Genomic DNA, 26,361 nt, shown 5'->3' on the forward strand with positions numbered 1-26,361 from the left:
GTTAACAAGGGATGGATCCCTGCTTCCCAAACAAAACAGCAACACTTCTACCATGTTTTTGAAACCGAATAAAACATCAGTGTAGATGTGAAGGTATGGTTTGTGAATATATAACTTTAGTTTCCCCATTTTCCAAATAGCGATTTTAGACCATTAAACTACTTCCTTGCAAAACATTTTGACACGAAGATTAAAATGGGTAATACAAGGCGAGTTGTTTGATCCTAGTTTAGAATGCATATCAGAAAATTACACCCGTCCATCCCATTGGGGAAAGGTGACACAATGGTTATGTTTCCCTTATGTCCAAAGGTTACAGGGGTAGGAAGGAAAGTGGAGTTGTGGCCACAGTCAGATCAGCCATGATCTACCTGAATGGTGGATCAGGCTTGAGGGGCCTAGTCCTGCTCCTAATTCCTATATATGTATATTACTGAGCTAATGGATTACTGATTCAACAGGTTGAGTTCAAATCCCACCATGGCAGCTGGGGAATTTATATTCAGTTAAATAAAATCTGCCATAAAATGCTACCATCCGTAACTGTAAAACCATTGGATTGTTGTAAGAACCCATCCGGTTCATCAATGGGCATTAGGGAAGGCAATCTGCCATCCTTGCCTGGTCTGGCCTACGGGTGACTCCAGACACATGGCAACGTGGTTGACTCTTAACTGCCCTCTGAGATGGCCGAGCAAGCCACACTCAGCTGTATTCAAGTTGGGGTCTCACCGCCACCTTCTCAAGGGCAGTTTGGGACAGGCAACAAATCCAGGCCTTATCTGTGATGTGTCGTCCGTTCCCACCCCCACCATCCCTGGGAATAAATGGAAAACTGTTCTTCTGTCCATTAATTTTAGTGGATGAAAGTCCACAAGGTGCCCATGCCCATTTTGCACTCCTGCCAGGTTAGGCTCCACATTGCGAGAAAGCAATCAGAAAATGTGTTAATGGCATTTAATGGAATTTAATGGGCTGAATTTTCGTCCTCGAGGTGGGTAGCGGGAGTCAGAAAATTTCCCAGCTCGGCCCGTCTGCCTCAGGATTAAGTGCCAGCAAAGGCAGGATTATCGTACTGGGTGGCAGGGGGTGGAGGCGGTGGCGGTGGGGGTTGGTTGTTGGTGGCGGGTGGTGTGTGCGTGTGTGCTGGAGCTGGACCTGCCAACCTAGAAAGAGTTCCGAGGCAGACACAAGATCTGCCGAGTGTGGAGACAGGCTGACTAAAATGCCCGCCTAGGTGCTGTGAGACTTTGTCCCAGTTGTAAGAAAAGCAATAAAACAGAAAGCAGCCCTCTAGACCTCACTGCTCACACCCCCTCACCACACCCCCACCACACGCACTCCCATGACCCCCCCATGTCAATTTATGTCCCTCCATTGACCCCCGCCATGGCCTCTCCTATCTTCCATGCCAACCTACTCCCTAGTTCTCTAGTTTCAATTCTTTCCGGCCCTGTCCGTAACAATTGATAAAATAGATAAGAGACTTTAAAGGCGATTCAGTTATTCTGCACTAATTTAAGATTAGCTGTTTGATGATTATAAATTTGTGATTGAAATCAGTTTTTGGGATTGATATAAATTGGTGAGATTAATTTAGGATTAAACTCCCTTGATAGTTGACAATTTAACAACCTTAGATAGTCTATTGAATAGATTAAAATAAATACATTTGTAGTTAGCAATGTTGTAATAACTTTTTTGACCTGCTTTTATGAGCTGACGTGGAAGAGAACTAGTTACCTCGCCTTTCCCTGGGAAGATGATGCTAGCCTTCTGAGATGATGATGATCCTCCATCTATAGAGCTTCCATGTTTGTTGCCTCTTCCCTTTTTCTTCCTCCATCTCTTCCTCCTCTTGCCAGTCCTTCTCCTCCTGTTGCTCAACTGGTGGCAGGGGTTGTGCCCTTATGAAGGTGAGGTTGTGCAGCATATAGCAGACCATTAATATTGACACATGCTCTGCTAATACTGTGCATTCCTCCAGAGTGGTCCCGGCAGCGGAGGTGTGGTCTTCTAGATCACATTTCATGTGCCAGCATGACTTTCGTTATGCGCATGCTCCTCATACATGCAGGGTTACCACTGGAGTCATAAGCCCTGCTGTCAAAGGAATGCCCTTTGGTTTGTTGTTGTAGCTCAAATGCAGCTGGCATAGTGGACTGCCGCTGAGTGAAGATATCATGACTGCTGCCAAACTACTGGGCAATGGCCTGCGTGATGCACTGTATATGGTTGCACATCAGCTGGATTTTGAGGGAGTGGAACCCCTATTGGTTGTGGTACATCTCAGAGTTGACAGGCGGCACCTGCAAAGTGATGTGCGTGCCCATCATTGGCACTCTGCACCATGGAAAAGCCTTCAATCCTCAGAAAGCCTGTGTGCTCACTCTGCCTGCTTCTCTGGCATGAGATAATGAAATGTATTCAGCTCTCTTGGAATATTGAGCCTCAGTGGCCTTCTTTAGGCAAGAGTGGACAGCATACTGGGAGATGTTGCAAATATTACCTATTCCAGCATGGAATAAAGCCCTAATTATAAAAGTTCATGGCCACAGCCACCTTCATGATCACTACCAATGTGGTCCTCACTCTGCTCTGAGGCTGCAGTTGCAGCTGCAAAAGGTGGAAGATTTTGGTGAGGCCATCCTTAATGAAGCAGAGGCATCTCACATGCTGCTCCTTGCTGAGACTCAAGTAGGAGAATTGCTCTCTGAGCAGTCTGGACAGCTATGGCCTCCTGCTGAATGTCCTTCTCCTCCTCATCTTCTCTTCCTCTTCCAACAGCTTGTTTTGTTTTGTATTCTCACTGCTCATTCTCCCTGTCATGCTATAGTGCAAGTGGAACATATCTGGGAGCAAGTGGTTTGTGTAGAATTCATGAAGTCGGGAGCAAGTCCTTCAGCATATACCACACCACCCACTGTAGGCTATTGCAACTTTAAACAACTTCAGAAACCAGAAGAAAGTGTGCTTATGACAGATGTCAGGTAGAAAATAGCAAAGGTTCAGAGGGGAGGGGAAAAAGCAAGTAAGAGAAGCAAAGAGGGATTATGGGAAAAGTCTGGCAGCCAACATAAAGGGGAATCCCAAAGTCCTCTATTGGTACATAAATAGTAAGAGGGTGGTAAAAGGAGGAGTAGGGCCAATTAGCGACCAAAAAGGGGATTTTCACGTGGAAGCAGGGGGCATGGCTGAGTGTTAATTGAATATTTTACATCTGTCTTTACCAAGGAAGCAGATGTTATCAAGGCCACAGTGACAGAGGAGGAAACCCTGTCACTAGAAGGGTTCAAAACTCATAAGAAGGAAGTGTTGGATAAACTGTTGGTGCTTAAAGTTGACAAAGCACTGGTACCAGATGAGGTGCATCCAAAGATATTGAAGGAAGTAAGAGTGAAAATTGCAGGCCGTAATTTTTCAGTCGTCTCTAGATTCAGGAACCAAAGGACTGGAGAATTGCAAACATTACGCCCTTGTTCAAAAAAGGTTGTTAGGATAAGCCCAACAATTACAGACCAGTCAGTTATAACTTCAGTGGTGGGGAAGCTTCTAGAAACAATTATTTGGGATAGAATTAATTGTCCCCTAGGAAGAGCCAGCATGGATTTCTAAAGGGGAAATCATGTTTAACTAACTTGCTGGAGCATTTTGAAGAGGTAACAGCGAGGTTAGATGAGGGTAATGCCATTGTTGTGGTGTACATGGATTTTCAAAAGGCATTTGATACAGTGCCACACAACAGACTTGTGAGAAAAGTTGTAGCTCATGGAATAAAAGGAACATTAACGACATGGATGCAAAATTGGCTGAGCAATGGGAAACAGCGAATAATGATTAATGGATATTTTCCAGGCTGGAGGAAGGTTTGCAGTGGAGTTCCCCAGGTGCTGGTATTGAGACCCTTGCTTTTCCTGATATATATTAATGATCTAGATCTCAGTGTGCAGGGCACAATTTCAAAGATTGCAGATGATACAAAACTTGGAAGCATTGTAAACTGTGAGGACAGTGTTGAACTCCAAAAGGATATAGACAAGTTGGTGTAGTGAGCAGATAGGTGGCAGATGAAGTTCAATGCGGAAGAGTGTGAGGTGATGTGTTTTGGTAGGAAGAACATGGAGAGACAATATAAAATAAGGAGTGAAATTCTGAAGTGGGTGCAGGAGCAGAGGGACCTGGGTGTATATGTGCATAGATCATTGAAGGTGGCAGGACAGTTGGAGGGAGCAGTTAATAAACTATACAGTATCCTGAGCTTTATTGATAGGGGCATAGAGGACAAGAGCAAGGACATTAAGCTGAGCTTATATAAAACACTAGTTAGATCTCACCTGGAATATTGTGTACAGTTCTGGGTGCCACACCATAGGAAGGATGCGAACACATTGAAGAGAATGCAGGTGAGGTTTACGAGAATGGTTCCAGGGATGAGAAACTTCAGTTATGAAGATAGATTGGAGAGGTTGGGACTGTTTTTCTTGGAGAGGAGAAGGCTAAGAGGAGATTTGATAGAGGTATTCAAAATCATGAGGCAGCTGGATAGAGTAAATAGGGAAAAACTTGTTTCCGCTCGTAAAACAATTGAGAACGAGACGGCACATATTTAAACTGATTTGCAAAAGAAGCAAATGTGATGTGAGAAAAACTTTTTCACAGTGAGTGAACTGCCTGGAAGTGTGGTGGAGGCAGGTTCAATTGAGACATTCAAGAGGGCGTTGGATGATTATTTGAAGAGGAACAATGTGCAAGAGTACGGGGAAAAGGCAGGAGAATGGCACTGAGTCTTAATGCTCATTTGGAGAACCAGTGCAGACACGATGGGCCAAATGGCCTCCTTCTGCACTGTAACAATTCTGCAACTCTGTGAACACTTCTAAAGTCACAGCACAAGCCAGTAGAAATCAATCAGCAACTAACCTGAAAGTAGTTGGTAATCCCGTTAAATAAATGGTGGGTAACACATATTCAGCTGTACGTGCATAAAAGATATTAGCTGGAGTGTTGAGTTTTAAAATGACAGCGCTTGCATCAAATCACTGGTTGACTCCAAGATTTACCTACTTTGCATACTATTTACAGACGATTCCCATGCGTGTGCTGATGCTCTCACCAAAACCTGTCAAGTGTGGCTCGCACCAGAAGTGTGCACGTGCACTGCGAATGCCATCTTGGAGGCAAAATGACACTCATAGTGCCAAAAAGGGATTGTATTTTGCAGCCAAGAATTAATAAAGCAGCATGGATAGCTTGTTGGATAAGAGAGAGAGAACAGACTGTTAAGATGAATGGGGGTTGCTCAGATAGGAGAAAGTTTGGAAGGGGTGAACCACAGGATCAGTGCTATGTTCATCTTTGTCCTTGGCATGTATAAATGATTTAGACATGGGCATAAGGAGCACGTCATGAAATTTGCTGAAAGTGGGAGATGTGCAAACAGCAAAGAGGATTCTGCAGTCTTTAGGGTGACATGGAGTGGATAGTGGAATAGGCAGACAGGTGTGAATAAAACTTAATGCAGAGAAATGTGAAGTGATATATTTTCATAAGAAAGACAAAGCAATGGGATGATACACCTGTCATGATTTTTGAGTTTCCCCTAGATATTGTCTCAGGTAGAGCGACACTGGTCTTTCCTGTATGCAGGCCTTGTGTTACTTTTGGCAAATAGCTTACTTTCATAACTGTTATCTAGATAGTATAACTGGGAGGGAGGCTGTAACTCTGAGACCTCCTTACAAAATGGACTGAATACTATAATTCTCCACTTAATGTAACAGGTGCTTCTACAATATTCCAAATTGTGGACTGATTTAAACTTAAATGAGTTAAAAAAAAACTAAAAGTAAATGCACAATGTAATTTATCTTGCAGTTATTGAATGAACAACCAAGTAATTTTCATCCCAACATCCTTCCTTATACCAAAATAAAAATCAAAATCTGCCATCTGGGCCCTGTTAGGAGGCTAGAAACATTCACTTTTTTTGGCACGTTGTACTTGGCTCTAAAACATGGGCAACTATCTGAGCTTAGGGCAGTTTGCTTGTTAAGGAAAGCTTGTCTGCTCACTGCCTCACTCGACAACATTTGTGCGAGCTGATCTAAAACATGTGTTTGCTTGTTTCCTTTGTCCTGTCTCTGGGCAAGGGTTGCAGTGCGATCGCCTGGACTCCTCCTCTACACAGTAGAGCTGCCAATTAACTTTGCTGCTGCTTCACTGGAGGTGGCAGACCTCTTGAAATTAGCTGTTGAAGAGCCCAAAAAGATGACCCATTTCAAACTTTAGTGTGGGAATGCATCTTAAGGCGTTTTTCTAATTAATTTCCATCGCCTGAGCCGATACACGTTGTGTGGCTTCTTATGGCTCACATCCCCAGTCTGTGGTTGTCCTGTCAATCTGACAGCAACATCTAACTCAAAAGTACAACAGTAGCGCAGACTGAAAACAAGGCTGACAGAAGTGAAACCCAGAGCTAGAAATCAGAGTTAGAACTTCCCTCGGGCTAGATCGCAATAAATAAAGATTTATGCTGGTTGTCTTTAGAAAATGTGAAGGACGCATTATCCACTAGAGTCAGGATTTACCTCAACCTTTACAGCCATTTACTTTGAAATAGCAGGAACTATTGAGGTTCTGGGGCACTGAAGTTCTTTTTATTATTGTTTACACTGATAAATTAAATTCATTTTAGTATTGTTTACACTGATGTTCAGTAGCTGCAAAATCATATTACATCCTTGTGTTAAAGTCTACATGTGGCTAGATATAGTTAGCTGGGATGTGGTTAGCTGCCTTTATATACTCAACTGACCTTCTGTACATAGACCAGGGATGGTGTTAGACCAGGGATGGTGTTAGTAGGCCTTTTTGGAATGATTGGGGACCAGTCTGGCAGGATTGTTAGTGCCATGTCATGTTCCACTTATGGCTGAGGTAAATGCACAATATAATTTATCTTGCAGTCTCTAAAACATGGGCAACTATCTGAGCTTAGGGCAGTTTGCTTTATTCCTTCTTGTGAGCTCCATCTCAGATATTAATAATGTTTATAATTTTTCTCTGAAAGTAACAGCAACAACTTATATTTGTACAGTGCCTTTAACATAATAAAGGTGCTGCCCAGGGGCGTTGTAAAACAAAATATGACACCGGGCCACATCAGGAGATAATGGTTAGGATTTTCCTGGCTCTGGGCTGGTGGGCAGGGAGGTGGCAGGTGGGGCTGGTGGTGTCAGGGAGATAGTAGCGAGTCATGCAACATCGTGCCCCGCCTAGGAAATTTCCCAGCAGCAGGACCGGACACAGCAGGCAGTCAATTTAAATAACTGAAGGCCTAATGAAGGGCGATTTTCCTGGAGTCACCCCCAGCTTCATGGAGACTGCCACCCTGCGGCCAACTAGGAGGCCGTTGGAGCTGGAGACTTCACGACCCAAAGAGGGGGCTAGATAATTAATCCTCCAATTTAAGATAATCTTTCTTTCCATTATTTTCATTTCTTAAGCACTCCATTCTCCTCGTTAGATGGTCTCTTCAATAAACAATGATTATAGAATCTTAATGTCCTTTCAGGCGGTGTATGCCAGGTCATAAAAACTCACTGTGTAAATGAAAATAAAATCCTCACTTGCCCCTGAAGAATCCTGCTTCAGACACCATGAAGTAAGCTTTGTAGCCTTGAGTATATTAACAGCAAGTTCTTTATTAATTGCTCATAACTAGATACATATATATAGTAGAGGGTATAGTTATGGAGCTGACTCCATCCTAGGTCTTGACACATCTCTGTCCATCTCTAGAGGACCCTGGCTCTGGGTCATGTGCCTTCTCAATTTCCTATCACATTGTTATATTTTCTCGTACTTTCCAGGAGTTTCATAATGTCCTTGACAGGTTTAATCATTTAAATTTCCAGGTGGGCAGCAAAAATAACTTGGGGTAGGATTTTCCATACCTGCCGGCTTCCAGGATCATCCGGTCCTGTTGCAAGTCAGTGGACTTCTGGCTGGGGTGCTGCCTCGCCCACGGTGGGTCCTGCCCGCAACAGAGCCATAAAATCCCTGCCTTGGTTAATTAAACGCATTCTTAGTTTCTCAATTTTTTCATATTGTGATTTTCAGCTGATAGATTAGGTAAGGAACAGCAAATAGTTCAATGGATGAGTTTTCTTAAAAAAAAATTAATTCATTAAAACTCCCTTGTCAAAACAGTTGAAAATCATTGGTGTGTTCTGTTGGCAGGCACTGTCAAGCCCCAGCATATGATCTAGGGTTGGAATGTCTGTTAATTGTCTCATCATCCATTGGCTGGGTGCCTCATCTCTGGTCAGTGTCAAGCCTGACAGTTAATCCGAATCCAATCAACATCTGCATCTTGCTGGTTAGAGGAAATCTGAGTGTTCACGTTAATCAGGACTGCAAATTGAATTTTGCTTTCCCAAACTGTGCTGTAATCATGAATGCATTACGCTGTGGGGCTGTTGTGGAAAATTTACATTCCTTTCTTACCTAGTTTTTTTTTCGCATCGTTATCTGGTGTCCATATACATCTTGCAGCATTATTGCATTTTTACCCAATGCCAATTGTAAAATAAATCCCTGATTTAAATAACAATTGAAAAGCTGTACTTTGCAAAAGTAGGAAAGTTGAATGTTTTACATAATTGGGTAGGAACAAATCAATGTGTTTGCAGGAAGCCATCTGTGATTGCTTTGGGGAATTGTATGATAAATGTTCAGAACATTCTCCTACAAAACATAATTAATTGAGGTGACTGTATTCAAGAATATGTTATTATTTCTGTTACGTAGTTGACCCTCCTGCGTGATGTTCATCAGAATGAGCTTGGAAGGATCTCAGAAGATCTGGAAGATGAAGTTGGAGCTAGGTCAAACATGGATAGGAAATTGGCTGATCTACGTACTGAGGTAATGCTACAGATTTGTCTTAATACTCGAGCAATTAAAAAAGTGTCTGGTTACAGACCACCATTTTTACGTCAGTGCACAATATCTGTTTACAAAGCCTTACTTACTACTGCCACATGTGTGTTAGCTTTTCCAAATATAAATTCCTATCTCCCCATATGTAAATTAGTCATTCTGAAATCAAAAGCTCCCAGCAGTGGTGGTACTGTAGTGGGTCAGTTTTGCACATTCTAGATCCTCAGCCTGTTTGACCACAGCTTACCCCATTGCTTACATGTTCCCTGCTTCCTTCCTGCAACAAAAAAGGCAAAAGGCTACTAAATGAATAGTCTTCCACCATTGTCCTTCTTATCTGAAGACTCTAGGCATGGTATTAGGTTACTAGACAGACTGTAGTCATGCTCTGGTACTTGCTTAACACTCATTTATTGTACTGCATCTACACAGGTTTCAGAGTAGATATGCTGCTCCTGAGCATGATGTTCCAACCTTTCTCCCTCGAGTCTAACACGTGCCTGACTAATGCCGGTGATACATCATCATCTAAATCTTATGTTAGCATATTCTTTTCACTAACCCTTTCTACTACACCTCCCCCTGACTATCCAGTTTTCAACAACAGTATGAAACATTGCATTTCTGTAACTCCCTTTTTACAACTACAGCTTCTACCCAACTCCAACTCTTACTCTTTACCCTCACCAAGTCACAGTTGTGAGGGATTCAGTCTCCCACACTATTCACGGCCCTTACGAAAGATGTCTTGGAAATGTGTAGGGTTTCTTCTTTGTCTTGGAGGACATAATCATCAGAAGAATGGGGCAGAAATTTAGCAGCATTGCTGGTAAGCAGAGTGGAAGTCTCAGGCTTACTGAACTGCAAGGACAACAAGGACTTTTCAACGGAAGACTGATCCAAGAGAGAAGACTGAAGGGCATCAACCTTTGGACTGTCTGGGAATAGAAGAGAAGAAATCAGTACTCTCTGAGGAACTTTTTGCTCCAATGAAGCACATAGGGAAAGTCTTTCAGAAGATGATTGATCTTCAACTCCTGGGAAGACTGTCACAGCTGTATCATTCTCTTCTACATCGAAGACTGTAAAGGTTTGAAGAGCTGTGATTCCAATGAATCTGGACAACAAAGGAAAAGATGACAAGTTCCTTTAAGCCTTTCAAGAAAAGAAGAGATGATTTCCTGATGACATTTTGGAAGGACTGTCTACTTTATGTAGGCAGTGGTAAGAGAACCACACTTATCTTTGTGTGAGGCTGCTCCACTCTGGGCATTGGGAAGGATTGCTGAAGATATGGAGACAAGACAGTGCCATCTTCTGCAATGGGATGAATTTCAATTGCAAAATGAAGACAAATTTTCTGTAAATGAATAACTTGGAGGCAAGATTGCTGTATGGGATTCCATGACTTTAGAAGTGCAAAAGGTTCTGCCGCAGCTTCTGCGCTGACATCCAGCTCGAGAGGGAAGAAAATTTTCAGCTGGGGCTGAGTTATGGGTCTCACTTGACTTTCACCTTGGGAAGGTACCAGCCCTTTAGCTGTGTGATCCTCTGTTAGTTTACCCCATTGCTGAGAGATAGATTAGGTAATGCAATGGTAAGTTCAGCGGAACAAGGATCTGACTGCTGCTCAGCCACTAGAAACACAGCCGACTCCTCAAAAAAAGGCATCTGAAACTTCATGTGATGCGTCTATCAATTGGAAAGACAGACTGACATCTAAGACCTCATTCTCCAACAAATCACTCAGTGCTGCAACTCATAATTTTCTCCTGGAATGAACCAATTCAGGTCAAGAGGTCTTCATAGAGGACCAACACTCACTTTGCTTACTCTTTTCCTTTTTAAATACCTGTAGAAATTCTTGCTATCCATTTTTACATTTCTAACTAGCTTCCTCTCATACTTTAATTTCTTTCTTCTGATTAGCCTTTTAGTCATTCTCTGCCATTCTTTAATAAGCCCTTAATAACCTGCCTTTTATTCTGAAACTGTGTCCCCTGGCTCTAGACACCCCAGCCAGGGGAAGACATCACAGCCAGGGGGTACGATACCCAAGGTCTGCGCTGCCTGGACCTTGTAATTTGATGTTTGATGGATGAAGGGATATTGGATGAAGCCAGTCGAGATCATCAGCTAGTATGTTATTGCCAGCTCCAGTATTAATCATAAAGATGGTTAAACGCCTTTAACTTGCACTGCAACTGACCAATAGTCTGGACTAAGACCATTAACTTCCCTTGGGGAACTCTGTAATTTTGTTTTTGTCTTGATTTACAATTCCTTAGATGGAGTGTGTTTCATCAATATTTTCTTGTCTTTTACCTCAATTGAGGTTGTTGGATTTGCAGAAATGCTTGAAATGTCCAGCTTTTCCACACTGGAAGTATTCCACACTCTTTGGAGGACAGTCCTGGTGTCTGTGTTGGTTCTTTGTGTCACAACGCAAGCATCTCAAAATAGCGGCCGCAGTGGAGTTTCCTGCCATTTCGCCTGGTTTGGCGGGCTTTCATATGGGTGGGGCCACTGCCCGTGGGCCTATCCAGTCAACAGATTCATGTGAAGCCTGGGAATCGAGCCAAATCATAGCCCAGTTAAATTCTCTAAGCTTTACCTGACTTGCATACTGGACCAATTGATCTAAAGTAAGGTCAACTTTGGTTTGCAGAAAGACAGAGATTTTCATTTCTGATGCCCATGGCTATGAGATCACGGATTAGCTTGTCCTTCAGTGCCCCGTATCCATAAGAACTAGGTAGGCAATATAGATCAGTGAAAAATAATTCAATCGATTCCCCAGGCTGTTACAATCTTTGGTTAAAACTTGCTCATTCTATTACTAAGTTTTGCTTTGGGCTAAAATAGGCATCAAAGGCTTTGTGAAAGGTCACAAAGTCCTCGATGGACTCCTCCATTCCCTGCCTCAGGAGAATCGTCCATCAGACATCAAATTACAAGGTCCAGACCTTCCAATTAAAGGCAGGATTGTTGCTCCTCTTTGATACAAGGGGCGATGGATCGTTCATTCATAGTTGTTCACAATCAACGCACATCCTTCTTCAGTGGCAAAGTTGGCATACTTCTAGAATCCTGGAAAAACCAGATTATGCCGTTCATGGAACAATCTTCAACCTTTTGTTAGCTAAAGTCTGCTACTGGACCTACAGCATAAAGAAAGGAACTTCCTTCTACTCGAGGGCCCTGAGATGCTGCTCCATCTTGAAGGAAATAGCATTTCCACTTCTGGCCTGTCTGGAGACAGTCAAACAGGTGGAGTGAGGTCAGGGACTGCTCACCAGGTACGGTTATTGTTACCTCTCTCCAGTTGCCTCCTCCTTGCTACGAGTAGTACGAGCTGCTATCAAGTTTTTCTTCACTCTGTGTTTCTGCTGATAACACCAATGTATTTTTTTACATTGGTGTCTCCACTGCTGCCACCATATTCTGAGATGGTCCTTCTTATTTAAGGACTCTAGGTGTGGTAATAAGCTGTAGTCATGCTCTGGAACTTGCTTAATACCTGTTTATTGGTATTACATCCAAACAGGTTACACAGTAGGTATGTTGCTCCTGAGCATGGTATTCCAACCTCTTTCTCTCCCTCTCTCTCGAGTCTAACACATGACTGACTGATGTCAGTGATATATCATCATCTATATCATACATTAGCTTACCGCTCTGTTAACCCTTTATACTACAATTATGAGGAGAATTTTTTTTACTTAGTGATGTTATGATTTGGAATGCACTGCCTGAAACAGTGATGGAAGCAGGTTCAACAGTAACTTTCAAAGGGAAAGTTTATATACTTACAAAGGTAAAAAAAGGTACAAGGAAAGGGCGTAGAAGTGGATAGTTTTTTCAAAGAGCCAGCAGAAGCATGATGGTCTGAATGGCTTTTATACTCCATGATGAACCAACAGCAAATCCCCTTCAGCATAGTGAAACTTGCCTAGTGTAAAATCCTTCACTTTCACATAGTGCCCCATCTAGTGATCTGGTCAAAATTATCAAAACTTTCTAAGTAAATGCAGCCTAGTCTTAAGTACAGCCAAGATTACATTTAAACTCACAGCTCTCTTATCCAAAATTCAACAATGCACCAATAAAGTGTCCTAGCTGTTGTGGTCCTCTATAGATTTGCAAGCTAGGTTTGCTTAATACCATTTGGAGGGTTAAGAAAGTTAGAAAGAATGGTAACTGAATAATCAAACACAATCAGGTTACAGATTCTTATAATTGAGGTGACATCTTGAGTTCAGTGTCAAAAATAAATGATGAGAGACAAAGGGGAGGATTTTCTCCTCGTCGTGCAGGCGCGGCAAGCAGGCCCTGGAGTGGTCGCGCAACAGTCCGCCACCCGCAGTCAGGCCCCGATTGCGATGTCATGCTAGTTGGCCAATTAATGAAACGCAGGCTGATAACCTCAGGGCTGTTGGGCTGGGGGTGGGAGAAGCACGAGTGCTGAAGTGTGTGCATGCACGGGGATGCGCTCAGTGAAAGCTCCCTGAAGGCACAGAGAGCTGCCTCAGGGAGCTGAAGATTTTTAACATTAAAAATAAAGATTTTAAAAATAAGGAAAACATGTCCCCAAACGTGACTCTGTCACATGAACAGGGGCATGTGAAAAATGACTTTCAAAAATTTTTATTGCTTTTTTTAGTCACTGTTTGAAACCTCATCCCGCCCGTGGATGAGGTTTCGCAAAAACTGCAAAGGTCGCGTGGCCTATTTGCCCGCTGGTTGGTGGGCAGTGAAACATTCTGTTTAATTAATTGATTAATGGGCTTAATAGCCCTCTTAATGGTCGACGGGCGCGCTGCTGACTCCCATGCGTGCTTGCTGAACGAAATATCGCACAAGTGTGCGATGATGTCCACTTGCCCACATCATCGCGTGCTATTTCACACACGTGTATGTCAGGCGTGCACCCACACGCCGAGCTGAAGATCCTGCCCCAAGAAACAAATATTAATAATCCTAGAAAGGCTCAAAGATACTTAGGGCCATAAATGTAACAGCTGTTGGAATAATATCTGCACTAATGGGATGCCATACGTACTGTGTAGTTTCACCACTGTTGCGGATGAGAGGATTGCATAGTTAATCCTAGCCTCGCTTCTCCACAGGTTGTAACAATAGTTTGAATGTTTAATTCACCCACAAAACTTGCCAGTTGTCACCCCTTTGATACTGTTCTTCCCAGCATAAAAAGATTCCAATCAGGCTTCTTTCAGTAAACTTAAAAAAAAAAATGATTTATTATAAAGCAAACTACTTTTTAAAAATCAAGCTAATAAACTGGTTAACAAACAATTTGTGGTTTAGAAATGTAACGATTTTCCCCTTTTTAAAAAAACAGATATTCGAACCCCCATACACAAACACAAATACAAAACAAAACAAAACACAGTCCCCTGCAGAGGCTGGAGTATGGGAAAGTTTCTTTTAAAAGCATAACATTTGAAGAGATTTCAATGCTGTTGATCAAACAGAATTCTGGTCACAGTATGTCTGGAAGTTCCTTCAGATGGATTTTTTTTGGTGAACTGTCCTTGGTGACTCTTATTTATCACAACTTTGCAGACTTTCAAAAAAACAGTTGAGTTATCCTAATGAGACGTTTCTGAGGAAGGTTTAACACAAAGGTGGGGCAGACGGAAAAAGAGTCTTTTCCTTTCATCATGCTTATAAGGCACCCCCACACTCACTCTGAGAATTTTAAAGACTAAGGTGTTCAAAGAATACTTCTCTCAGGCCAGGTGTTTATAACCAATCAGCAAGAGCCTTTAGCCTGGCAACAGCAGTTCTTTTGTTAATTTAGGTATACAAAGTATCTCTTCCCTCTCCAGGTATTCCCTGTTGGACAACTATCTTGACCTGTGGTTTTTTGAAGAATGGCATATTCACAGCCCCAAATTAATATTGCCAACTTTTAAAATTAACTCAGAAAGAAGAATGTCAAAATTCAATAGCTTTCAAATTTTTCAAAAACCGGGTTCCTCACACTAAGACTGCAGTAATCTTGACTACTTTCAAACTAATTCAATGATCTTGTAGTGGTATTTGATTTCTGAAGAATGATTTCGATAAATTAAAACTTTTATTGAGCAGGAGTTTCAGATATGGGGCGGAATGGTCCCAATTTGCACAAAGTGCAGCAGCGGGCGAGTAAAATGACGTTTTGCTTGTCGGCCACAGTGGCGGCTTTTCACGCTGTATCGACCCAAACCCGCTGCATTAATTATGCATTCTCAGGAAACACGCTGCTTCCATGGCTGATGGGCTCTCATTTGCCCGCCATGCCATCACCTCACTGCTTCATCGCGCTGGCCGCCATTTTAATGTGCAGCCGCACGCACACCTCCCAGTGCTTCCAGCCCAGGACTGCTGCAAAGAAGACATGGCCCTCAAAGGCAAAAGGACTGCAGCCCCCAAGTTCAATGATGCGTCCCTCGAGGGCCTTTTGGATGCAGTGGATGTTAACTGTGACGTCCTCTACCCCCGCTCTGGCTGCAGGATGGGCAACAACATCACTAATCTGGCTTGGGAGGCAGTGGCAGCAGTGGTGAGCACCAACGCCCTGCAAAAGAGGACAGTCACCCAGTGCCGCAAGAGGATGAATGATCTCCTCCATTTCGCCAGGATAAGTTACTGTTCTCATCACTCTTAAGCCCATCACACATCCACAGGAACCTCACTCACTGCAGTTCAGGGACATCACCATTCACCCTCTCATACACACATGCATTGTCCTCATCCTATTCATGGGACCACTCACTGCCCACACATGCCAGGCACACTTATCATCTGGACTGGCAGACATCCTGCTTACACTTTCTCCATCTCTATTTATGTAGGACGAACTAGCACACGACAAGAGGAAGAGGTTGCTTACCGGTGGAGACAGGTCCGAAATCAAGGTTCTCACAGACTTTGAAAACAGAGCCATCCAGCTGGCCAGCGAGGATCTGGACCATTCCTGTGCTGATGGTGAGGTCAGCAGTGCTTTACCAAATGAGGATCCAGCAGTGCAACATCCACCAGACAACCATACTGTGGGTGATGTGTCCTATTTCAAAGGCCACTGCCATGCGCTAATTACTTCTCCTTGCTTTTGCAGGCACATCTGCCAAACAGCCAATAGAGTCTATGACCCAGGGCCTCCAGTCAAGCCTCAAGGAAACCTCTGAAGAGGAATCTGAAGGCATCCCTCTTGAAATCCTTTCACAGAATTTACCCACACCCTCCACCAACGCAGAGACACACATACCTTAGTAGGACCTATCTTTAGAGTAGCCTCAGGATCTCAAACTGGTGAATTGTACTGTCTGATCAACAGCAGGTGGAGGCAGAGACTTCCCAGGTGTTTGGCACTTGTTGGACTGCTGCACGAATTTGCTAAGTCCAAGTCAGGTGACAAACCTCGGTACTTTGTCATGTCACAGTTGCTGGAGCTGCAAAGGCAAGGTCGGGAACATCAGGAAAGGATGTCCACTGCACTCCGCAGATTGCAAGTCACGATGGTGGAGTCTGTCCGCCTTCAGGCTGAGGTGATAGCACCAGCACTGAGGTCAACACTGAGGCGGCTGGAGTGGAGACCTTGGTCCAGGACATTGCTCCTGCACTGCTGCGTGGGCTGAACTCTATTGCTGATATCATAGTTGGCTTCCAACCGTGTGTACGCGATAGGAGTGCAGGGCAGCTCAATCTCACTCCAGCTATCCCTTCTCCCCTAGGAGTCAGCCAGGGGCCCTTGGGCACCTATAGCGAGGAGGATCAGCAGGTGCACACCCCGGAGTTATCAACCCAGGTGACTCTGGAAGCGTCCAGCCCAACCAAATCCCCTCTTCTTGTGACCCCAGCAGCTCCAGCTCCACAGCATGAGAAGGGTGCCACTGCCACACAGCAGGTCCCCAAAAGCAGGCCGAGGACTTCCAGGTCTCGGCCCTCCAGAGGACTCCCATCAGGGTCATCATAGACAGGGCATAGCAGTTAGCAGGCTGCCTCCATCTCCATTGTGGATGTCCGGGGAGTACCAAGACAGCAGCAGGATTAGGATTGATCACAGAGCGCAAGCGAGCTGCCCTCAGCCAGACAGGAGTCAGACATTCTCAGAAGCAATGTGAAGATCTATGGAGTGTCCTCACTGCATGTTGTCATCGTCCTCCTGCAATCAAGTGACTATTAGGGCCTCCACTGTGTCTCCATGACAGGAGCATTATGACAGAGGGTACGCACGCTGCCATAAGCCAGACTCAAGTTCATAATTACAATGTGAGGATCTTATGATGTCTTCTCACTGCATGTTGTCATCACCTTCCACAAATCTAACAGCTATGAGGGCCTCCCGAGGGCACCTGCCTTGCCTGGCCAGTGCAAGGGTTTCATCACCGTCATCGTTGCCTTCGAGGACTTCCTCACCCTCATTGCTGTTGACGTCCTCCTCATCGGAAGCAACCTCCTGCACCTCCTCCTCAGCCAGCTCCTCTCTTTGTTGCAGTGCCAGGTTGTAAAGGGCACAGCAGGTGATGGTGATATGCGACACCCTCTGTGGACTATGTTGCAGGGCTCCACCAGACCGGACTAGGCACCGGAACCTCATTTTCAGCATCCTAATGATTTGTTCCACCAAGTTGCGAGTTGCAGCATGAGCCCCGTTATACCTTCGCTCTGCTGCAGTCTGAGGCTGCTGCACAGGTGTCATCAGCCACATCCTCTGTGGGTAGCCCTTATCCCCGAGCAGCCAACACAGCAGCCTCAGTGGATCCTGGAAGACGTCAGGGATCTGTAACCAACTGAGAATGTAGGAGCCGTGGACACTTCCTGGAAACCATGTGCAGATCTGCAGGATGTAGTTGTGGTGGTCGTACACCAGCCGTACATTCAGCACATGGAATCCCTTGCGGTTGACATAGTTGACCGTGTGTTGCAACAGAAATCTGAGTGCCACGTGAGTGCAGTCGATGGCGCCCTGCACCTGTGGGAAACCCAAGATCTGGGCAAATTCAATTGCTCTTGCATCCTTGCTCTCCTGGCCCTGGATGAAATGCACAAAGCTCTGTGCCCTTGCGAAGATGGCATCCGTGACCTCATGGATGCATTTGTGGGTGGAAGCTTGTGATATCCACAAAGCTCACCCATGGAGCTCTGAAAGAAGCCACTGGCATAAAAATTGAGTGCTGCTTTCACTGGCCACTGGCAGAGGATGCCCTCCATTCCCACATAGTGCCAAATCCTACAGTAGCTGGCAGATGTGACTGACCAGTTCCCTAGACATGCGCAGTCTTTGGCGACACTGATCATCTGCAAGAATGAAAGGCGGTGTCTATAGGCCCTGGGACTAGCCAGGTGCTGACCAGCAGCGGCTCACTGTGGCTCTTCGGCGGCATGTGCGGGTGTCCCAGCTGCCCCTTCTTCCTGAGGGTGCTGCTCCTCCCTCTGCGCAGCCAGGTGCCTCAGTTGCTCTCTTCTCTGTTGTTTTCACTCTCTGTACATCAAGAGGTATACAGCTAGTTCACCAGGCTCCATGATGCTGATGTACTCCTCCTGCAGGATAAAAAAGTGAGGGTTAGCATGGGTGTACTAAGAACTTGTCCTGGGTTAAGTCTGAAGGCCCCTCAACACATCATGGAGAGTGCTGGCCACCACTTGGATGGCTAGAGATTAAAGCACTTCATGGCTTCCTGAAACCCACCTTACTCTGCCCCACTCCACCCAATCAATTGGCGGCAGCTTTGCCCACTGGACTGCATGCTGTGTTCTCAGATTAGGCGCAGGCATTCTTCTAACCTGTGCTGCAAGGCTGTGCTGTTAGCTTGAACCATGGGAGAGACTGGTCCAAACTGGAATGATGAATGGCTGTGAGCGCCTCCACTGGTGATTGCTCCATGGCCAGTTTTAGCAAGACGAATGTACAATGTGCCCAGTAATCCAAGTGTTCTGCAGTCCACTAAAACCCTCATTCATTTGCAATCTGTGCCCAAGGGGTGAAAAGCTCTGGAACACTTGGTGTCATTTTGATGCCTCTGTGTTGCTTGAGTGGGCAGAGAAGCTAGAGGCCCGACTCCAATCATATCAATGTGGCTGCGCCTGAACTGTCTCAGATATAGAGGAATGGTCACTTTATACAAGGTGTCCCTAATGCGTGGCCGCTTCTCTCACTCACCCACCTCACCCCGTATGTGCTTGTGCACTACCTTCAACCACAGAGCTGCCTCCCCCCACCCCCCCCCCCCCCCACCCCCCCACCCCCCCCCCACCAAAGTTATCTCAACCGCAGGACAACCTTCCCCCCCACCCGCCACATGTCTCAACCTTGAAGTTCATCAGGCATCCCTCGCAAGCGGTCCGCAATGTTACTGTGCACTCACCTCCGAGTTCCCCTCAAAGTGCAGGATGCCAAGTGCACACTTTTTATATGCTGTTGTGAAACACGTCAGTGTGATGGGGGTACGATCCAGTGGAGAGGGGGAGATGAGTTCGGCACGCTAGCCTTATAATGATGTGCTGATGTATTACATTGAGGTTCCCGATGTCTGATAGTGGGAAACGTGGCCCACCATCGATGGGCTGAGCAGATAATTGCAACCTGGTTTCATGATGTCGTGAAACCGATTTTAGGCCTTCTCGCATGTTGTCCGCTCAAGCTGCCGAACACGCCTGACCCAACGGGCATGGACGATTCTCCCATGGTAATTAGAAATAGAAACATCAGATCTGACGTTCTTAAAAAATAAAAATGTCTTTTAGTTTCTTTCTTTTTACAACTGTATAACATGTAAGATTAAATGTCGTGTGCACCAATTTATTTGCTTGTTAAATTTAGTTGTTAAACTTGTCTATATCTGAAAGTTTGTATGCGGGAAACTGAAAATGTATTGGATGTTTTGTTTTAATTCTAATGGAAACAAAAACAGGCATTCAGAAAATGGACTATTCCAACACTAGTAGGGAGAAAATCCATAGTCACTGTGCATTCTGAGAGTCCCATCTGGAGGCTGATAACTTTGTGAAAAAAATACACAAATCTCCTCTTAGCCGCCTTTTTCTCCAAGGAGAACAGTCCCAAACTTTCCAATGTATCTTCATCCCTGAAGTTATTCTGGTGGCTATCCAGAGTTGTTGCTGTTTTGTCTCTGAGTCACAAGGTTGTGGGTTCATACCTACTCCGGACACTTGAGCACAAAAATCTAGGCTGATGCTCCAGTACAATACTGAAAGAGTGCTGTACTGCCATTAAGATCAGATGTTAAGCTGCTGCCCCATCTTTTCTGTTAGATGGACTTATAAGATCCTATGGTACTATTTTTGAAGAAGAACAGGGGAGTTCACCCTAGCGTCCTGACCAATACTTACCCCTCAACCAACATCAAAAGCAGAAAATGTGGTCCTTTCCTCATTGCTATTTGTGGGACTTTGCTGTACATAAGTTGACAGCCGTGTTTCTTAGACAACCCAAGCTCAAAGTGCAGAACCCAATTCAAAAGTACTTCACTGCCTGTAAACGCTTTGGGATGAAAAAGATGCTATGTAAATGCACGTTCGTTTTTTTCCCTTCCCCTTGATGCTCTCCACAATGTTAAGGCACCAAAAATGGCATAATATTTTCAAAGGAGACATCCCAGATGATTATTTTGTTGAACGTAAATATTGTATTCCTAGCTTTACATTTAACTGCTGTAGCTATACGTCCTATACCCTGTTCAATTTCCGTATGGCCTGTGCTGTTGTTCATGGATCTCCAATATTTTGTGAATAACTTTGCCCAGATTCCTCTCATTATTCTGTACCCTTAAGGTATTAACCATGGCCCAAAATATATCAAGCTGCTATTATCCACATTGAAGAATCCCTGTCCCACTCTTGAGTCCATTCGCTCAATAATCATAGGAACACAAAAATCGCTGGACAATAAAAGATCAAAGCCCATCTAGTTTGTCTTCTATTATCCTGGTAATCACATTATACAACAATAATGAAGTTGTTGTTTAATCAAGGCAACGAATCTCAACCAATAGTATAAAACAAACCACCACAGAGACAATATAAACCCTCAGTGTCTAAAAGCTTTGGGAACCATTGGTCCAATGTCAGCTGTTCCTCCCAAGCCTGTTACACTTATCGTATGTCATGTCTCAAAGTACTTATATACTGTATCCCAAAATATTATTTCCTGAAATGAATCTATCTAATCTATTGAATGAATCAACACTATCTGCTTCCCCCAACTTCCACGGGATCCTATTCCATTTTTTACCATTTGCTTACCACAGCCTATTTATTTTATCTAATATCCCAACTCCCACATACAGCTTTGTGCCTTAAGAATATATAATTATTCACCTGACTCTTTTATCTAAATATTGATAACTGTGGTAAAAAGCAATGGTCCTAATGTGGATCCCTCAGGGATTCCACTGGTAATCAGATGCCATGATTAAGAACATACAAAATAAGAGCAGGAGTGGGACATTCAGCCCCTCAAGCCTGCCCTGCCATTCAATAAGATCATGGCTGATCTGTCCCAGGCCTCAACTCCTCTTTCGTGCCAGCTCTTTATAGACCTCAATTCCCCGATATTTCAAAAATCTATTTACCACCTCTTTAAATACTCTGAGTGATCTAGCCTCCACAACTCTTTGGGGTAGAGAATTCCAGACCTTCACTACCCTCTAAGAGAAGAAATTCCTTCGCATCTCAGTTTTAAAGAAGTGTCCCCTATTCTGTAACTATGTCCCCTAGTCCAAGATTCACCCACTAGTGGAAACGTCTTCTCAACATATACCCTGTCAAGCCCCCCCAGAATCTTGTATGTTTCAATAAGTTCACCCCTCATTCTTCTAAACTCTAATGAATAAAGGCCTAACCTGTTCAGCCATTCTTGATAAGTCAACCCCTTCATCCAGGAATCAACCTGGTGAATCTCTTTTGAACTGCCTCCAATGCTAGTATTACGGGGACAGAAACTGTACACTATACTTCAGCTGTGGCCTCACCAACACCATGTACAGTTGTAACAAGTCTTCCCTATTTTTAAACACCAGCCCCCTAGCCATATAGGTCAAAATTCCATTTGCCTTCTTAATTACTTGCTGCACCTGCATGCTAACGTTTTAAGTTTCATGCACAAGAAAACCCAGATCCCTCTGTGCTGCACTTTTTTGGAGTCTTTCTCCACTTAAATAATAGTCTGCATTTTGATTCTATCTACCAAAGTGCATGACCTCACATTTTCTTACATTAAACTCCTTCAGCCAAGTTTTGCCCACTCACTCAACCTATCTATATTCCCTTGCAGATTCTTTATGGCCTCATCACAACATGCCTTCCTATCTATTTTTGTATCATCGGCAAATTTGGATACATTACATTCTGCCCCCTCCTCCAAGTCATTAATATCAATAGTAAATAATTGAGGCCCTATGACTGATCCTTGTGGCGTTCCACTAGTTACATCTTTCCAACCTGTAAAAGACCCAATTATCCTGACTCTCTGTCTTCCGTGTACTAATCAATCCTCAATCCATGCTAATACATTACCACCAATACTGTAAGCTTCTATCTTGTGCAATAAACTTTTATATGGCACTTTATTGAATGCCTTCTGGGAAATGCAAATATACCTCATCTACCGGTTCCCCTTTATCATTCTGCTTGTTATATCCTCAAAGAGCTCTAGCAAATTTGTCAAACATGATTTCCCTTTCACAAAACCTTGTTGACTCTGTTCGATTGCGTTAAGCTTTTCTAAATGTCCGGCTATTCCTTCCTTAATAATGGACTTTAATATTTTCCCAATGACAGATGTTAGGCTGACTGGCCTATAGTTTCCTGCTTTTTGTCTCCCTGCCTTCTTAAGTAGGGGCATCGCATTCGCAGTTTTCCAATCCACTGGGACCCTCCTGGAATCCAGTGAGTTCTGGAATATTTCGACCAATACCTCCACTATTTCTGCAGCCACTTCCTTTAAAACACTTGGATACAAGGCCATCAGGTCCTGGCGACTTGTCTGCCTTTAGTCCCATTAGTTTGTCAGATACTTTATCCCTTGTGATAGAGGCTGTTACAAGTTCTTTCCTGTCATTAGCTCCTTGCTTATCTGATAGCTTTGGGATGTTTATAGTGTCCTCCACCATAAAGACCGATTCGAAATATTGGTTTAAATTATCTGCCATTTCCTGTTTCCCCATTATCAATTCTCCAGTTGCATCCTCCAGGTGTCCCACGCTCACTTTAGCCACTCCCTTTCTTTTTATATACTTGTAGAAGCTTTTGTGCTTTATTTTTAAGTTTCTTGCCAATTTACTTTCATAATCAATTTTTTCCCTCTTTATAAGCTTTATAGTCATCCGCTGCTGGTTCCTAAAAAATTTCCAATCCTCTTGCCTACTGCTAGTTTTCACTGCTTTATACACCTTTATTTTGATTGGATACTCTTCTTGTTCACCATGGATGGTTCATTGTTATCATTGAGTCCTTTTTTTTGACTGGGATAAATTTTTGCTGAGCGTTACGAAATATCTGCTTCAATGTCTGCCACTGCTCATCCATTGACCTTCCCCTTAGTCTATTTTCCCAACCCGCTTTAGACAATTCTTTCTTCATACCTCTCTAATTGCCCTTATTTAAGTTGAGGACATTGGTTTGAGACCTGAATTGCTCTCCCTCAAACTGAATACCATGGTGCTGCTACCTCTGTCAACTATGCTCTGTCTATTCAAATGCAATCAATTTGTTAAACAGCTTAAAAATCTGTCTGCCAATCCTGCAGCAACCTTATCTTATGTAATAACTTTCTGTCTAATATCTTAATCTATGCTTTGTGGCAAATGAAGATGAACCCTAGTTTCCAGGCTACCATCGTCCTCTTCAAAAGATTCAACCAAATTTGTGAGGCAAGGCATCAGTTTCCAAAAGCCTAAGGTTGTGTTTTTCAAGTGATCGTATAGTACAGCTCCAATAATTTTATCTTCTTCCTGACATAACATTAAAGTCAAACTAATTGACCTATAATCCAATGTTCTCATCTACCAGCTCCATAAATCATCTTCCTAAATAAGGGCATTATATGGGCCTATTCCAAGTCCATGGCAACATTCCCAACTTAAATGAGTTATTAAATATATCACAGAGATAAAAACAAAAAAACTGCGGATGCTGGAAATCCAAAACAAAAACAGAATTACCTGGAAAAACTCAGCAGGTCTGGCAGCATCGGCGGAGAAGAAAAGAGTTGACGTTTCGAGTCCTCATGACCCTTCGACAGAACTTGAGTTTGAGTCCAGGAAAGAGCTGAAATATAAGCTGGTTTAAGGTGTGTGTGTGGGGGGCGGAGAGATAGAGAGACAGAGAGGTGGAGGGAGTTGGTGTGGTTGTAGGGACAAACAAGCAGTGATAGAAGCAGATCATCAAAAGATGTCAACGACAATAGTACAATAGAACACATAGGTGTTAAAGTTAAAGTTGGTGATATTATCTAAACGAATGTGCTAATTAAGAATGGATGGTAGGGCACTCAAGGTATAGCTCTAGTGGGTTTTTTTTTAATAATGGAAATAGGTGGGAAAAGGAAAATCTTTATAATTTATTGGAAAAAAAAGGGGGAAACAGAAAGGGGGTGGGGATGGGGGAGGGAGCTCACGACCTAAAGTTGTTGAATTCAATATTCAGTCCGGAAGGCTGTAAAGTCCCTAGTCGGAAGATGAGGTGTTGTTCCTCCAGTTTGCGTTGGGCTTCACTGGAACAATGCAGCAAGCCAAGGACAGACATGTGGGCAAGAGAGCAGGGTGGAGTGTTAAAATGGCAAGCGACAGGGAGGTTTGGGTCATTCTTGCGGACAGACCGCAGGTGTTCTGCAAAGCGGTCGCCCAGCTTACGTTTGGTCTCTCCAATGTAGAGGAGACCACATTGGGAGCAACGAATGCAGTAGACTAAGTTGGGGGAAATGCAAGTGAAATGCTGCTTCACTTGAAAGGAGTGTTTGGGTCCTTGGACGGTGAGGAGAGAGGAAGTGAAGGGGCAGGTGTTGCATCTTTTGCGTGGGCATGGGGTTGTGCCATAGGAGGGGGTTGAGGAGTAGGGGGTGATGGAGGAGTGGACCAGGGTGTCCCGGAGGGAGCGATCCCTACGGAATGCCGATAAGGGGGGTGAAGGGAAGATGTGTTTGGTGGTGGCATCATGCTGGAGTTGGCGGAAATGGCGGAGGATGACCCTTTGAATGCGGAGGCTGGTGGGGTGATAAGTGAGGACAAGGGGGACCCTATCATGTTTCTGGGAGGGAGGAGAAGGAGTGAGGGCGGATGCGCGGGAGATGGGCCGGACACGGTTGAGGGCCCTGTCAACGACCGTGGGTGGAAAACCTCGGTTAAGGAAGAAGGAGGACATGTCAGAGGAACTGTTTTTGAATGTAGCATCATCGGAACAGATGCGACGGAGGCGAAGGAACTGAGAGAATGGGATGGAGTCCTTACAGGAAGTGGGGTGTGAGGAGCTGTAGTCGAGATAGCTGTGGGAGTCGGTGGGTTTGTAATGGATATTGGTGGACAGTCTATCACCAGAGATTGAGACAGAGAGGTCAAGGAAGGGAAGGGAAGTGTCAGAGATGGACCACGTGAAAATGATGGAGGGGTGGAGATTGGAAGCAAAATTAATAAATTTTTCCAAGTCCCGACGAGAGCATGAAGCGGCACCGAAATAATCATCGATGTACCGGAGAAAGAGTTGTGGAAGGGGGCCGGAGTAGGACTGCAACAAGGAATGTTCCACATACCCCATAAAGAGACAGGCATAGCTGGGGCCCATACGGGTACCCATAGCCACACCTTTTATTTGGAGGAAGTGAGAGGAGTTGAAGGAGAAATTGTTCAGCGTGAGAACAAGTTCAGCCAGACGGAGGAGAGTAGTGGTGGATGGGGATTGTTCGGGCCTCTGTTCGAGGAAGAAGCTAAGGGCCCTCAGACCATCCTGGTGGGGGATGGAGGTGTAGAGGGATTGGACGTCCATGGTGAAGAGGAAGCGGTAGGGGCCAGGGAACTGGAAATTGTTGATGTGCCGTAAGGTGTCAGAGGAATCACGGATGTAGGTGGGAAGGGACTGGACAAGGGGAGAGAGAAGGGAGTCAAGATAACGAGAAATGAGTTCTGTGGGGCAGGAGCAAGCTGAGACGATCGGTCTACCGGGGCAGTTCTGTTTGTGGATTTTGGGTAGGAGATAGAAGCGGGCCGTCCGAGTCATGAGGACTCGAAACGTCAACTCTTTTCTTCTCCGCCGATGCTGCCAGACCTGCTGAGTTTTTCCAGGTAATTCTGTTTTTGTATTAAATATATCAACTAGCAACTCACATGACACTGCAACTGTTTGTCAGCATGCATGTGAAAGTTTTCTGTTAACATTGCTGAGGGATAGTGTGTAAGTAAG

At 44.3% G+C, this 26,361-nt stretch overlaps 1 protein-coding gene across 6 annotated transcripts in view; it reads left to right on the forward strand.

The window, feature by feature from the left end:
• The window catches only part of LOC121279003 (coiled-coil domain-containing protein 102A-like), a 638,600-nt gene that overhangs the window by 189,631 nt on the left and 422,608 nt on the right, over positions 1-26,361 (forward strand). For all 6 annotated transcript variants that reach the window (XM_041189720.1, XM_041189721.1, XM_041189725.1 and 3 more), the window contains one exon: positions 8,812-8,928. In XM_041189720.1, the coding sequence (XP_041045654.1) occupies positions 8,812-8,928 (117 nt within the window). The remainder of the gene's footprint in view (positions 1-8,811; positions 8,929-26,361) is intronic.

This window comes from Carcharodon carcharias, chromosome 6, assembly GCF_017639515.1.
Source record: "Carcharodon carcharias isolate sCarCar2 chromosome 6, sCarCar2.pri, whole genome shotgun sequence".
Lineage (NCBI taxonomy): Eukaryota > Metazoa > Chordata > Chondrichthyes > Lamniformes > Lamnidae > Carcharodon > Carcharodon carcharias.